At 36.8% G+C, this 14,764-nt stretch overlaps 1 protein-coding gene across 2 annotated transcripts in view; it reads left to right on the top strand.

The window, feature by feature from the left end:
• LOC124602927 overlaps positions 1-12,140 on the top strand; it is a 274,195-nt gene extending 262,055 nt beyond the window's left edge. Inside the window, exons 7-9 of one of the 2 annotated variants that reach the window (XM_047136357.1) lie at positions 1,542-1,680; positions 5,325-5,425; positions 11,248-12,140. In XM_047136357.1, the coding sequence (XP_046992313.1) occupies positions 1,542-1,680; positions 5,325-5,425; positions 11,248-11,402 (395 nt within the window). In that variant the 3' untranslated portion in view covers positions 11,403-12,140. The remainder of the gene's footprint in view (positions 1-1,541; positions 1,681-5,324; positions 5,426-11,247) is intronic. The other variant, XM_047136358.1, reaches the window with a different exon arrangement.
• The last annotated feature ends 2,624 nt before the right edge of the window (positions 12,141-14,764 follow it).

The raw sequence follows: 14,764 nt of genomic DNA, 5'->3' as shown, positions 1-14,764 counted from the left end.
CCCCATGGCTGAGTGGCTTGTGTGTGTGGCTGCTATGCAGAGGACTTAGATTCTATTTCCAGTACTGCCAGGAATTTTTCCTAGATGGGAGGATTGGAACTGGATGCATTCAGCCTTGTGATTCCTGTTACTTGACTGAGTAGTACTGATTCCAAGAGCAAGAAAAATAACAATGACTGGGAGAATGGTGTGCTGACCCCACACCCTCCATACTGCATCTAAATGATGCCACTGACAGAGGATGATTTGGTAGTCAGTCAATCCTGCATGAACCAGAATGTGGAGCTTTGCTTTCACCACCACCTTTATGTGTCTTCCTGCAGAGCAAGTTTTCAAGTTGGTAATTATTGGCGCTCTGTCCATACACTTCACCTTCCTTGCCACCCATTTTGTTCCCTATGAAGAAATATGGTTTAGTTCTCCCTATGAAGAAATATGATTTAGTCTCATTGCATATGCTCTGCTTTATTAATGATATATAGAATATTTAGATGAATTATGTGTGTCTGGAGGGAACTGTCCTAGAGTCTGTTTCAAACTTTTACGTTTTCAGTCATGATTTTGAAGCACCCCTTTCTAGCTGCTGTGAAGCAGAAACTTCTGTCCAAAGAAAAGTGCATGTTGTGATATTAAATACTATTAAATGATGCTAGAAGACTAATGTGTGTGGCCTTTCATATCCGAAAATTAACTTAAAACCTGGGGAAAATGTTCAGCTTTGAAAATTAAACACCATGAGCTCATGGGACTTTGAACTTCGGAAGATTTGAAAACTTCACTGAAAGAAAAGTTTGTAAATGATTCTGAAGGGATGTATAAGATTTATATTCAGAATATCTTTTGGCCAAGATACACAGAAAATTAATATTTTTTGAATACCAGTGCAATGAACTGAGTATCTGTGTAAATGATTTTTGTTTTATGGGCATTAGGCAATGGTCCAAGACACATTTTTCTGAATAACATGTCATCTCCCAATGTGTGATGAGTCAAATTATGATAATAATCTATAACATTACTACTATTCTTTCTTCATTTTAATTTCCACAATATTGAATCTGTCTCCCTTTCCCCGCCAAAAAGAAAGAGTCATTGGAAAATCATCTTAAGCCCTCATGAAAATATGGCACAAAGTTAGCCCTGCATTGTTACATTTTTAATGTCTCCTGCTGATGTGCAAAAACTAACAGTGAGAGAAAACTCATACTGTGGCCGCAAAGTAACAAATAGTGTAGTAAAACTGTATGTAAATGTGGTTCAGCTGATATTCTTTCTTGTGTGAGAGACAACAGAAATTTTCTGACAAATATGCTCTTGCTGCAAAATACAGCTGCAGAAAATTTGGCAGGAACATTTGATGGATGATGTAAGTGATGAATACATCAGCAGATGCCACTTATCCAGCCAACCTTTTTCCTAGGTGGGAGTGACATGGAGAAAGAAGATGGTGATGATTATGATGATGATAAACTTTAATCTTATTCATAATTATTTATTAATCTTATCATTTTATTATTAATATTATTCTAAATTTATTGCAGGAATAACTTGTCTGAAGAATGAGTTCCAATGTTCTGATGGCACTTGCATTCCCAACAGATGGGTGTGTGATAATGTAAATGACTGTCCTTATGCCACAGATGAAAACAACTGCACACAGTGTGCTGAAGGAGAAGTTAGGTAAGAGAATGCTCTTTGATGTTATAATAGTGTAACTGGTTAAAGCTAATCATGGAAAGATAGAAAATGCTGCATGATATTTCTTTGTACATCAAATACAATGTGCCTAATTTCAAACAGCCATCTTGTACGCACCTATTTTAAATCCCCTTGCAGTCAGGGAGTTGTAGATTACAGAAATTTATGAGTGATACATTAGAAAAGAGCCTTGCTTTGATTCTGTAGCATATTTTACATGTGCTTTTGGGGTTTAGAGGAAGAGCCAGGTGTCGATGAAAATGCTTCCAAAATTAATGGCTAGTGATTTGGTGTCCCAGAGACACTGCATATGGAATGAGTCAGTAGCTACATCCTTTTAGAAGCCCCATTTCTGTTTCAGATACATGTTCAGATGCTAATTAAAGATACAAAAAATCCAAGGAGATCAACTGAATCATTTACCCGAATATCATTCTACTGAAAGAACAAAACAACTGCCTGATTCCACCTTGAAGACAAGGAATCCATTGCCCTCAGCATTAGTAGTTGTCTGGGTTATATACATGAAAGGATCTTTTGTTCCTCTATACAGAGGCAGAAACATTCGTACATGATAGGAAATTATGCGGTATAATGAGGAATTTCTCATCTACAGCAGAGAAATATTAATTAAACTGAGACTCCAGTTTTGTGTAAGTGTTACACTACTATATTAGAACACTGCAAATATTGAGCACATACAACAATGTTTTTGCTACACAAATTATGAGCAAGATTTTCTCCACTGTGAGTAGCAGTTATAATGTTGTTCCCCTCACGCAATCAGCTGTCAGTTTTGAACAGCACCATTTATTCATGATATATAAGTGCATCCACTGTCTCTCAGTGCCTTGTGTTTATTCTCCTTCCATTCACAAATGTCAACTTAACATTTCCTTTCTTTAATCAAGCAGCTGTGTGCTCCTCTCATCACCACAACATTCAGAGTGTCACCCAAAATGCCTTCACTAACAATGTTGATTGCAGCAATGATTTTATGGCTGGATAATGGCACTAACAATAATTTGAGGCAACAATAAGGAAACCAGCACAAGCAGGGCATCAGATACCATGCTATGCCAACTGTGATTCACTTTCCATGAAAATACGAGTTACAATGTTGTTCAGGTGCACAATTCAGCTGATTAAAGCAAGGCGTGGAGATATACCCTCTGATTAAAGTTCTCTTTAGAAATGTTAATAAATAAAATTGCTTTAAAATTGTTAAGGATGCAAAAAATAATTGTATCAGTATACCAAATTATATAAAGGAGGAGAAAATCTCCATATTAAGGAGAAAATTATTTTACTTTCTTAGCAGTATTTTATGATTATGTAAATGCAAAGCTTAGGAATTGCACAGAAAAATGGGAGACTCACAAAATGATACACACACCCACAATCTATTGCCCATATCGCATGCACAATAGTTTGCACCTTAACGGAATAACAATGAATCATTTTTCAGAGTAGCACCTGTCCCACACCCACCTTCACCTCTGACCCATGGTCAGTCACACACTCCTCTCCACAGTCTCCCTCATCTTCTGTTCTGTCCCCCTCCCAATCCACTCCTACACACCACTGTGTACTGTGCACAGCTCCCCCTGTCTGCAGTCAGTCCACCTTCTTTCTCTCTTCAGCCACTCTACCTGACACAACCCTTTCTCCAGTCAAGCTGCAGTACTGGAAAAGTTTAGTCAGCCGGAACAGTTTTGCTATCCTTGTTTGTGTCTACTGTAGTTGCAAAGAAGCTAGCAATGCTCTGTTTTTGTAAGTGCTTATACGTGGGGTACCCAAAAAAACTGGAATTATTTTTTTAGGTATATATTTTCAAATTGTTTACAAAACAACCTTACCCCTTTCAAAATACTCTCCATTGCAACTAATACATTTGCCTCACCAGTGCTCCCACTGTTTGAAACATTTTTTGTCTGCAACTAAAGCAGATAAATAATTAGACAAAGGCTGTTTTCTTGCAAGATAAATTTTTTGTGTGTTTTCAAAAGAGGCAGTATTGAACCAATTATTAACTACATTTCCTTAAGCATGAGGAAACAGAATCACTAAGTTTCATTATAATGTAGATTCATTAAGACAGACACAAAACTATGTGCAGTCCCCATGAAAATAAAAGCTAAATAGGACTGAGGTCAAAAGATAACAGAGGGCCAGCTAATCATAATTATGTCCATTGTGTGTTCACTATATAACTCTAATGTAATTTAGGAGCAGCAGATGTGCATTGTCATGCTGCACATACATCTCCTCTGGGAGTTAATGTAAGAAAAAAAAATGGACATGATCAGTCAGCAGTTCGTTGTAGATTAGATTAGATTATTTGTCTGTGAGGGATGACAGACATTCCATCTTGCATAAACATTCCACACATCTGGAGGTTATCACTTGCAGTTACCTTACCATACTTCTTGTACCATTCACACAATATGATTGGTGAACACCAATCTTCACTGCACCCCATGTCCATCTGACCCTTTAGCGTGATTGAAACACCTAATGGGGCTGCTTTTGCACCCAAACCAATCACTGTACCATGTAAAATATGCTTCTAAGATGTACAGTGGCTTATGTACCACTGGATAGGAGATGACTACTTCACTTCATTGCTCACCACTTAAGTGGGAAGAGTAATTTGTTGTACTGTGGTTCATCTAACCATTTGGATACATACAGATAAAAGCAATTACAGCACGCTCCTGGTTATCCAGGTCAATGCAGACCAAAGCCTGCATACATAAGTGGAAAAAACAGATAATAGATGTTGTTCCATAAAATTGTTTGATTTACTGTATCTACAAACCATGCTGCATGTCACACAAGAAACTCCACAGTGTTACTCATTCATTACTTGCTAAAACTGACAACCTATTTACAAACCAACATTTGAACACACTGTATTTCATATCAGTTGCATTTAGTTCTGGGAAATAAAAAGTTCTCATTTTCCACAATCATTACATCAGTATGGTCAAATAAATTTTGTCCAGCATGCTCTGCTAACAGATCAGTGCATTTCAGTGCCCTGGTATGAGTCATGTTGCATTTCTCAATTACCTAGTCTTTGCTCTCTCCCTTTACCAAACACACTACATCCACATAATTTATCTGTCTGCATTCTAATTATAACACAATACTTTACAGTTAAGTTTTTACTATTAAATCCAAAAGCGAGATAACCCACACCTTGGTAATCAGGAACTTGCTGTATTTTCATTTTTGTGTTGATCTGGATTATTCTGCAAAGTCCAATTTACAGGTCTTAATCTTGAACTGGTTCTTCTCAAAACTACAAATTACAGAGTTTAATGATGTGACTTGGTGTTAAAGTGCCAGACTACAAATCCAATTCTCAGTCATTCCTAGGATTTTTATCTGTTATTTATCACTTATCTCTGGCAATGTTTATTGATATCAAAAATGCTGAGTTTCACTGTAGTTTGGAACCTGCATTAACCTGTGGGTCCCCCTATATCTGAGTGGTAAGTCAGTTCAAAGAACAGAGGAAGCCAACAGCACACCACCTTCACTGTGTGTCTAGTTAAGCACAGTGGACTGATGACTACTATGCTTTTTAATCTTGTACATTTGTTTTTATTTATTTTCAGTTGTGAAAAAGATAAAAAGTGCATCCCGGCACATTGGAAATGTGATGGGTACAAGGACTGTCAAGATGGGTCTGATGAATTAAATTGTGCTGTAGAGAAAGGTCAGTAAAGATCATTAATATATAGCTTTTCTGTCCCATATAAAAATTTGAATGTTGTTGCCAGTATTCTTGAACTAAGAAAATTATTATCGTGTGATGTTCCTTCATTATTTTATTTTTGAACCATTATTTGGATTAGATTCTTCCACGTTTGTCTGTAATGCTGTATGTCACTCATCAGATGTATCTGTATATCAGATCATGTTACTTCACAGTGGCTTCTGATACTTTCCTTGCACCTAAAGACTCATTTCTTCCATCCTTCCACTATCAGTACCTATGCATTATACCTCTGCTTCCTGTTTTCCATCTTGCCTTTTCTGTTCATGGAGAAGCTACTTAGAGGTTCTGGAAGGTTTTGTAAATTGGTGTGTATGTTACCCCCATCCCAGTCAATCCTGTTTCAGTGGCTGGTAATAGATGGTTACATCTGTTTCACAATACCAGAGAAGGAAAGTTGCTGCTCACCATATAGCGGAGATGCTGAGTCACAATAGGCACAACAAAAAGATTCACACAGTTATAGCTTTTGGCCATTAAGGCCTTTGTCAGCAGTAGACACACATACACACACGCACACACACACACTCGTGCAAATGCAACTTGCACACATGTCTGCAGTCTCAGAGAGCTGAAACCACACTGCAAACAGCAGCACCAGTGCATGATGGGAGTGGTGACGATGGGGGTAAGGAGGAGGCTGGGGCGGGGAGGGGAAGGGATAGTATGGTGGGAGTGGTGGTCAGTGAAGTGTTGCAGTCTATCCCTCAGCTAAGTGCATTGTATTTAACAGAGGTGGGGGGTGGGGGACGACAAAAAATATATAGGTCAGAAAATGAAAGATGTAGAAAACTGAAATGGAGTGAAGAAAGAAGTAGTTACAATGAAGAAATGGTGAGACGGAAGGAATTAACATAAATTAAGGCTCTGAAAGCTTGTAAAAGTTAAACTCTTCTGTGTGTGTATTCTCCTACCACCAATTGATGAGTAGATTTTTTATCTATCTATTTGCATTATACTGTCAATAACTGATTATTTTCATTGTTATAAATGCATTTTTCTGGCAGATATGACCACTTTAATATTACTTGTTTGTCTCTTGCGATAAAATCCCTGATTGTGATACAGGTTGGTTGGATGCCAAAGTAAATAAACTGATATGGGTAGTATGTTGTAGTGTCTTTTTTCATTTGACACAAGGTATTTATGTCATTGGTGACTTACACTAATTTTCTTCTCAACAAAAACTGGCCCCTATTTCCTTTAGAATATGTAGCAGATAGAACAATTTCAGCACAATGAAGACAAACCTATGACCTAAAAGGTCAACAACATTTCAAAAGAGCAATATAACTGGTAACAACGTAAGTGGTAACTTTCTTCATCTATATTTATTTTTAAAATAGGTGATCTTCGCCTTCTCTGACTTTTCATTCTCATAGCTAGGAGTAATGTCTCTCTTGTTTATTGTAATGTTTATCTGTCAGCAGTACTGGAAGCATGTAAAGGTAAACACTATGAGCCTATTTGTCTTTATCAGTCTGATACTAGAAGCAGTTTCTAAATATGTTATTAACAGAAGAGAGGCCCTGCCACATACATATGAAATATTAGTATTTTCTTATAAACATTTTTACAATCAGAGAAATTATTATTTTCAGTTAAGTAATAATTTCTATTGTTATTGTGTTCTTCAAGTTGGTTTTCCCTTCTGATGACCTAACCTCTGACATAACTATTGTAGACATTCTGAGCCAGCTATTTTGTGCACCAAAAAATATTTCATTGAATATAGTGCACATTGGCTTCAATTTATTTTCAGATATGAACCTCTTCAACTAATTGACACAAGCTATCAGAACAGATTTTGTTTAAAGATAGAAGCAGAGTTCACATATGAAAATAATCATATAAAAACAAACCGAGCGAGGTGATATTGTGGTGTGAGGTGGCACAGTGGTTAGACACTGGACTCGCATTTGGGAGGATGGCGGTTAATCTCGCGTCCGGCCATCCTGATTTAGGTTTTCGATGATTTCCCTAAATCACTCCAGGCAAATGCCAGGATGGTTCCTTTGAAAGGGCACGGCTGACTTCCTTTCCCTTCCTTGCCTAATCCAATGAGACCAATGACCTCGCTGTCTGGTCTCCTTCCCCAAACAATCCAACCCAACCCATATAGATTAGATTAGATTAATACTTGTTCCATAGATCATGAATACGACACCTCGTAATGATGTGGAACATGTCAGGTTAATAAAAGATGTCTGTACAAGATATTACATTACACAAAATATTGCATGACACTAATGTTTAAGTTGGTTGTCGTCCCCCCCCCCCCCCCTCCCACCCATCCCCCCACCCCCACCCCACCCCTCCTTAATTTATATCTAAAAATTCAGCCAATGAGTAGAAGGAGTTGTCATCTAGAAATTCTTTTAATTTATTTTTAAATGTTAGTTGGCTATCTGTCAGGCTTTTGATGCTGTTTGGTAGGTGACCAAAGATTTTGTGGCAGCTTAATTTACCCCTTTCTGTGCCAAAGACAGATTTAACCCTGCATAGTGAAGATCATCCTTTCTCCTGGTGTTATAGCTATGCACACTGCTATTACTTTTGAACTGGGTTGGATTATTAACAACAAATTTCATAAGTGAATATATATACTGTGAGGTTACTGTGAGGATCCCTAGATCCTTAAATAGATGTCTGCAGGATGACTGTGGGTGGGCTCCAGCAATTATTCTGATTACACATTTTTGAGCAATGAAAACTTTTCTACTCAACGATGAATTACCCCAGAATATGATGCCATACGAAAGCAGTGAATGAAAGTAGGCATAGTAAGCTAATTTACTGAGATTCTTATCACCAAATTTTGCAATAACCCTAATAGCATATGTAGCTGAACTCAGACGTTTCAGCAGACCATCAATGTGTTGCTTCCAGTTTAACCTCTCATCAATGGACACACCTAAAAATTTTGAAAATTCTACCTTAGCTACAGACTTCTGTTCAAAGTCTATATTTATTACTGGAGCTGTGCCATTTACTGTACGGAACTGTATATACTGTGTTTTATCAAAATTTAAAGAGAGACCGTTTGCTGAGAACCACTTAGTAATTTTGTGAAAAACATCATTTACAATTACATCACTTAGTTCTTGGTTTTTGGATGTTATTACTATACTTGTATCATCAGCAAAAAGAACTAACTTTGCATCTTCATCAATGTGGAATGGTAAGTCATTAATGTATATCAAGAAGAGTAAAGGACCTAAGACCGAACCCTGTGGGACCCCATACTTGATAGCCTCCCAGTTTGAGGAATCAGCTGTTGATTTAACATTACATGAACCACTTATTTCAACTTTCTGCATTCTTCCAGTTAAGTATGAATTGAACCATTTGTGCACTGCCCCACTCAAACCATAATGATTTAGCTTATCTAAAAGAATTCCATGATTTACACAATCAAAGGCCTTTGAGAGATCACAAAAAATACCAATGGGTGATGTCCGGTTATTCAGAGCATTTAATATTTGATCAGTGAAAGCATATATAGCATTTTCTGTTGAAAAGCCTTTCTGAAAACCAAACTGACATTTTTACAAATATGGGAGGCTAGTCTTGAATACATTACTTTCTCAAAAATTTTTGATAGAGCTGTCAGAAGAGAGATTGGGCGGTAGTTGTTGACATCCAACGTATCCCCCTTTTTATGCAATGGTTTTACAATGGCATATTTCAGTCTATCGGGGAAAATGCCCTGCTCCAATTGGCTATTACATATGTGGCTGAGAATCCTACTTATCTGTGGGGAACAAGCTTTAAGTACCTTGCTGGAAATGCTATCAATTCCATAAGAGCTTTTGCTTTTCAGTGAGCTTATTATTTTACTGATTTCTTCAGAGGGAGAGGTTGGTGGAATTACAGTTTCAAACTGCACAGGTATGGCCTCTTCTATTAGTAGCCTTGCCTCTTCTAGTGAAGATCTAGATCCTATTTCCTCCACAACATTTAAAAATGATTATTGAAAATATTTTCAATTTCTGATTGTTTGTTAGTACACTTGTAATTCAGTTATGGCACTAAAGTCTTCCTGTGCTCTTGGTTGCCCGGTTTCCCTTTCAATAATATTCCAAATTGCTTTAATTTTGTTATCAGAGTTACTGATCTCAGACATGATACACATGCCTCTGGACTTTTTAATAACTTTTCTTAGTACCGCACAATAGTTTTTATAATATTGAACAATTTCGGGGTCAGTACTCCCTCTTGCTGTTAGATAGAGTTCTCTTTTACGGTTGCAAGATATTCTTATTCCTTTAGTTAGCCAAGGTTTTTTATATGTTTTCTTGGAATTATGTTTAACTGTTTTCTTGGGAAAACAATTTTCAAATACCCTTAAAAATGTATCGTGAAATAAGTTATATTTCAAGTTTGCATCGGGTTCCTTATACACTTCAACCCAGTCTAGCTGCTGTAGGCTTTCCCTAAAGTTTGCAATATTTATATTGTTAATTGAACGCACTGCTTTGAAAGTCTGATTTGATATACTGCGTGGAGCTATGTCATGTACTGCAACTAGCTGTGCACCATGATCTGAAAGACCATTCTCAACAGGATAAGCATTTATGTCCTTAAACTTATCTTGGTCTATAAAAAAGTTATCTATCAATGTACTGCTGTTCTTTGTTATCCGAGTAGGAAAATCAATGACGGAGCTCAAATTGAAAGAACTGAGTAATACTACAAGGTCATTCTTCCTATTACACTCTTTAAGGGAATCAACACTGAAATCCCCACAAATGATAATTTGTTTCCCCCTGTCTGACAGATAGCACAACAAAGCATCCAAGTTTTCTAGAAATAGCTGGAAATTCCCTGAGGGGGACCTATACACTGTTACAATTATGAAAGTGCCATCATTTAGTTTAAGTTCAGTGGAACATGCTTCCATATGTTGCTCTACACAAAATTTTTTAGTTTCTAAATTTTTTACACTGTGGAAGCTTTTGACATATATGGCAATTCCTCCTCTCATCATATTATCTCTACTTACATGTGCAGCTAATTTGTACCCATTGATGCTAACCTTTTGCATATCAGTGACAATGTGATGCTCAGACAGGCATAGTACATCTATTACATTCTCAGTTTCTATATCTTCTAAACAAAGCAGAAGCTCATCAATTTTATTCTTCAGTCCCCCAATATTTTGATGAAATATACTAACATTATTTTTCACTTTACTTTTGTGAGTATCTAGAACTTTTTTAACATCTTTAGTACTTGCCTGGCTGAGTTTCCCACTGGACACTGATCTTACACTAAAAAAGAGTTTCCACCATGAGATGTAGTTCCTCCCCCCTTAAATTTCCTGCTATCAGCCCAGCCAGTTTACCCTTCCCTTTCTTGTTGAGGTGTAGGCCATGTCTAGTATAGTCCCACCTACAGAGTGAATCAACAGGAACCACACCAATGTGTGACCCTGCACCAGATCCAAGTAGCCGTTCCAACTCCAAATTAACTCTCCTGACAGAAGAGCTCAAATGAGGTCGGTCGTGGTGCTCCAGAACCGACACAAACCCAACACTGGTATGACTCGATGTTGATGCAATCTTTGCCAGGTCACACTCTATGATGTACCTCGGATCTCTGTCAATACTAACAAGCAGTTTAAAAATTAACTATTACAAAGAAAGCATGTGCAATGTTATGTAAAAGTGTAACTACTGAAGCTCTGTCAACATACAGAATGCTTTTATCACCTTAATAATAATGTGTTACAAACATTTAATATACAATTAATGTTTCAGATGAAATTCTCACTGCTATGCCATACATGTCAACATGTTCTGCAAATGAACTACGTTGTGTGGATGGACGCTGCATCACACTGCAACAGCTATGTGATGGTAAAAAAGACTGCTCTGATGGCATTGATGAGGCCAGCTGTACTATCACTGGATGAATGTGTATTTTGATCATTTTTACAAACTCTCGATATATTTTTCATGCATATTTTACAAATATAGCATGTGTGATATATTACTACCCAGATGGAATTGTTGTTCCATTGTAGGGAATGAATGAAGTACCAACTAAGGAATTTGCAAGATAGCCTGTTGTTCTTTTGAGTTTAGTAGGAAATATCTTCTTTCAAGATCTTTTTCCTTGCTTCCGACAGCAAGAAAAATCTCATGTAAAGCACCAAAAATTACTGTAATGCAAATATTTTTATTTCTTAACAGTGCCACAAATTACTGCTAATATGAAATTTGACTGGTATATTACTTGGTTATGTGAGCAAGTTACAGAATGAGGTGTCTATTGCTTGTGGAAATAAAATGAATTGAGGTACAAAATTAAGCAGGAAGAAAAATATCATGTAAAATTTTTGAAAGTTATGAAAATAGATGCTATTTCACAAATAGTATTAGATACTATTGCTGTAAAAATGTGCCCTGTAGCTTCTTAGCATAAAAGCAAAGCATACATAAAAAGCAACATAAATTATCCAAGCTCTGCTTTTCATGCAGAATTTATTAATAATGTGCTGCGTACCCTATGATTCCACAAACTATGTTAATTTTTATTGTTAAGTAAATGCTGCTTCTTATTATCATAGATGAAAAGAAGGCATCTGAATGTGTTCAATGTTTATTTTAATTAAATACTATAGTGTCCATGTTATGTATGTGTGTACATATGTTTACATTCATGTGTGAGATATGTATTTTTTACTCACTTTGTACATAAAATAAACTAAAAAATTTTATGAAATTATATATTATACTTTACTTCCAATACTAGTAGTAAAAAATAACTTATAGTACCGTGGAATCACTTTGGAAGTGTAGCACCAATTTAAGTGTAATTTATTCACGATAATAGACATGCAGCTGTGTTACATGTACATTACCAGGTGGCCTTCAAATCACCAATTTCACATTTTCAAAGCAGCACTGGAGCAAGTGCAGTGTGATTCCCCCTTTTTCCCCAGTCTGTAAGAATTGGAGGGACACAGTGGTCTAGGTGTATCTTTTTTGACAATTAATCAAAACATCCTCAGTCCTGTATTTGAAACTTGCCACTGCTTAAATTTTGAATGAAAATCATCAATAATGGCAACTGAAGACTTCCAAGATAAGAAATCACTCTTGCTATGCCAACAGTCTTGTCAGAAAGCACAGAGGAGTGGGCACTCTCTTGCCCTTGGGCTGGGAGACTGTCCCTAGAAGGTGTATGAATCAGCAATGACCAATGGCTTGAGGATGCAGAAGGCAATGCAAACCACTATATCAAAGATACTTAATGTGTATCCGTAGGACATACAGCCTGTAATTGGAAAACTATCATGGTGATCTCTCCATTGGCAAGAGATTCTGGACTAGTCCCACATTCAGATCTCCAGGAGGAGACTGCCAAGGGAGAGGTGACTATGAGAAAAAGATTGAATAATCAAGAAAAGGGTAACATTCTATGAGTCAGGGTGTGGAATGTCAAAAGTTTGAACATTAGAAAATCTGAAAATCTGAAATGCTAAGACTCAATCTAGATATGGTGGGGATCAGTGAAGTGAAATGGAAAGAAGACAAGGCTTTCTGGTCAGATCAGTATAAGGTAATATCAAAAGCTGCAGAAAGTGGTTTAATGGGAGTAGGATTCATCATGAATAGGAAGACATAACAGAGAGTGAGTTACTCTGGACAGTGATAGGGCTGTTCTCATCAAAGTTGACAGCAAATCAACACCAACAACAATAGTTCAGGTATACATGCCAATGTTGTGAGCAGAAGATGGAGAGATAGGGAAAGTACATGAGGATGTTCAATGGGTAATTCAGTGTGTAAAGGGAGATGAAAATCTAATAACCATACAAGATTGGACTGCAGTTGTAGGGGAAGGAGTAGAAGGAAGGGTTACGAGAGAATAGGAGCTTGGTAGTAGGAATGAGAGAGGTGAGGGACTAATTGGATTCTGCAATAAATTTCAGCTAGTAATAGAAAATATTCCATTCAAGAATCACAAGAGAAGAAGGTATACTTGGAATAGGCCAGGAGATATGGGAAGATTTCATTTAGATTACATCATGGTCAGGCAGAGATTCCAAAATCAGCTATTGGATTGTAAAGTGTACCCGCCACCAGATATAGACACAGATCACAATTTAGTAATGATGAAGAGTAGGCTGAAATTTAAGAGACTAGCCAGGAAGGGTCAACATGTAAAGAAGTGAGATACAGAAGTACTAAGGACTGAAGAGATACAATTGAACTTCTCTGACACTGTAGATACTGTGGTAAATGAATAGCTCTGTGGGTAGTTTAACTGAAGACAAGTGGCCATCTCTAAAAATGACAATCACAGAAGCTAGAAAAAGACATTGGTGCAAGGAAAATAACTGTGAAGAAACTATAGATAACTGAAGAAGTACTTCAGCTGATTGATGAAAGAAGAAAGCACAAAAATGTTCAGGGAAATTCAGCAATACATATATACAAGTCACTTAGAAGTGAAATAAACACGAAATGCAAGGAAGCTAAGAGGAAATGGAAAAAAAAAATTATCAGTAAGACTGAATGAGGACATACAGAAGTCAAAACATACTCCACTGAAATTAAAAGCAAGGGTAGTAACATTAAGAGTGTAATGAGAATTTCATTGTTAAATGAAGAGAAGAGAATGGATAGGTCAAAAGAGAACATTGAAGATCCCTATGAGTGGAAGGACTCATCTGATGATGTGACAGAAGAAGAAACAGAAGTAGACAGGGAAGAGATAGTAGCTCCTGTATTAGAATCAGAATTTAAAAGAGCTTTTGAAGACTTACAATGTAGTAAGGTAGAAAGGATCAATAACATTCCATCAGAATTTCTAAAATCATTGTGAGAAGTGGCAAGAAAATGACTCTACATGTTGGCATGCAGAATGTATGAGGCTCGTGATATAGTATCATTTTTTCAGAAAAAAAAAATCCTCCATGCATTTCCAAAGATACCAAGACCCAACAAGTGTTAGAATTATTACATAATTGGCTTAACAGCTCAAGTGTCCAAGAGGCTGACAAGAATAATTTACAGAAGAATGGAAAAGAAAACTGAGGATCTGTAGATGATGATCAGTTTGGCTTTAGAAAAGGTAAAGGCACCAGCGAGGCAGTTTTGATGTTGCAGCTGATAATTGAAGCAAGACTTAGAAAATTCAATGCTACTCAATCTATACATTGAAGACAGAATTAAAAGAAAGGTTCAAGAGTGGGATTAAAATTCAACGTGAAAAGATATCAATGATAAGATTAGCTGGTGACATTGCTATCGTGAGTGAAGGTGA

Source organism: Schistocerca americana, chromosome 1, assembly GCF_021461395.2.
Source record: "Schistocerca americana isolate TAMUIC-IGC-003095 chromosome 1, iqSchAmer2.1, whole genome shotgun sequence".
NCBI classification, from domain to species: domain Eukaryota; kingdom Metazoa; phylum Arthropoda; class Insecta; order Orthoptera; family Acrididae; genus Schistocerca; species Schistocerca americana.
Note: the sequence above shows the minus strand (reverse complement) of the source record. Positions and strands in the feature narration are given on the sequence as shown.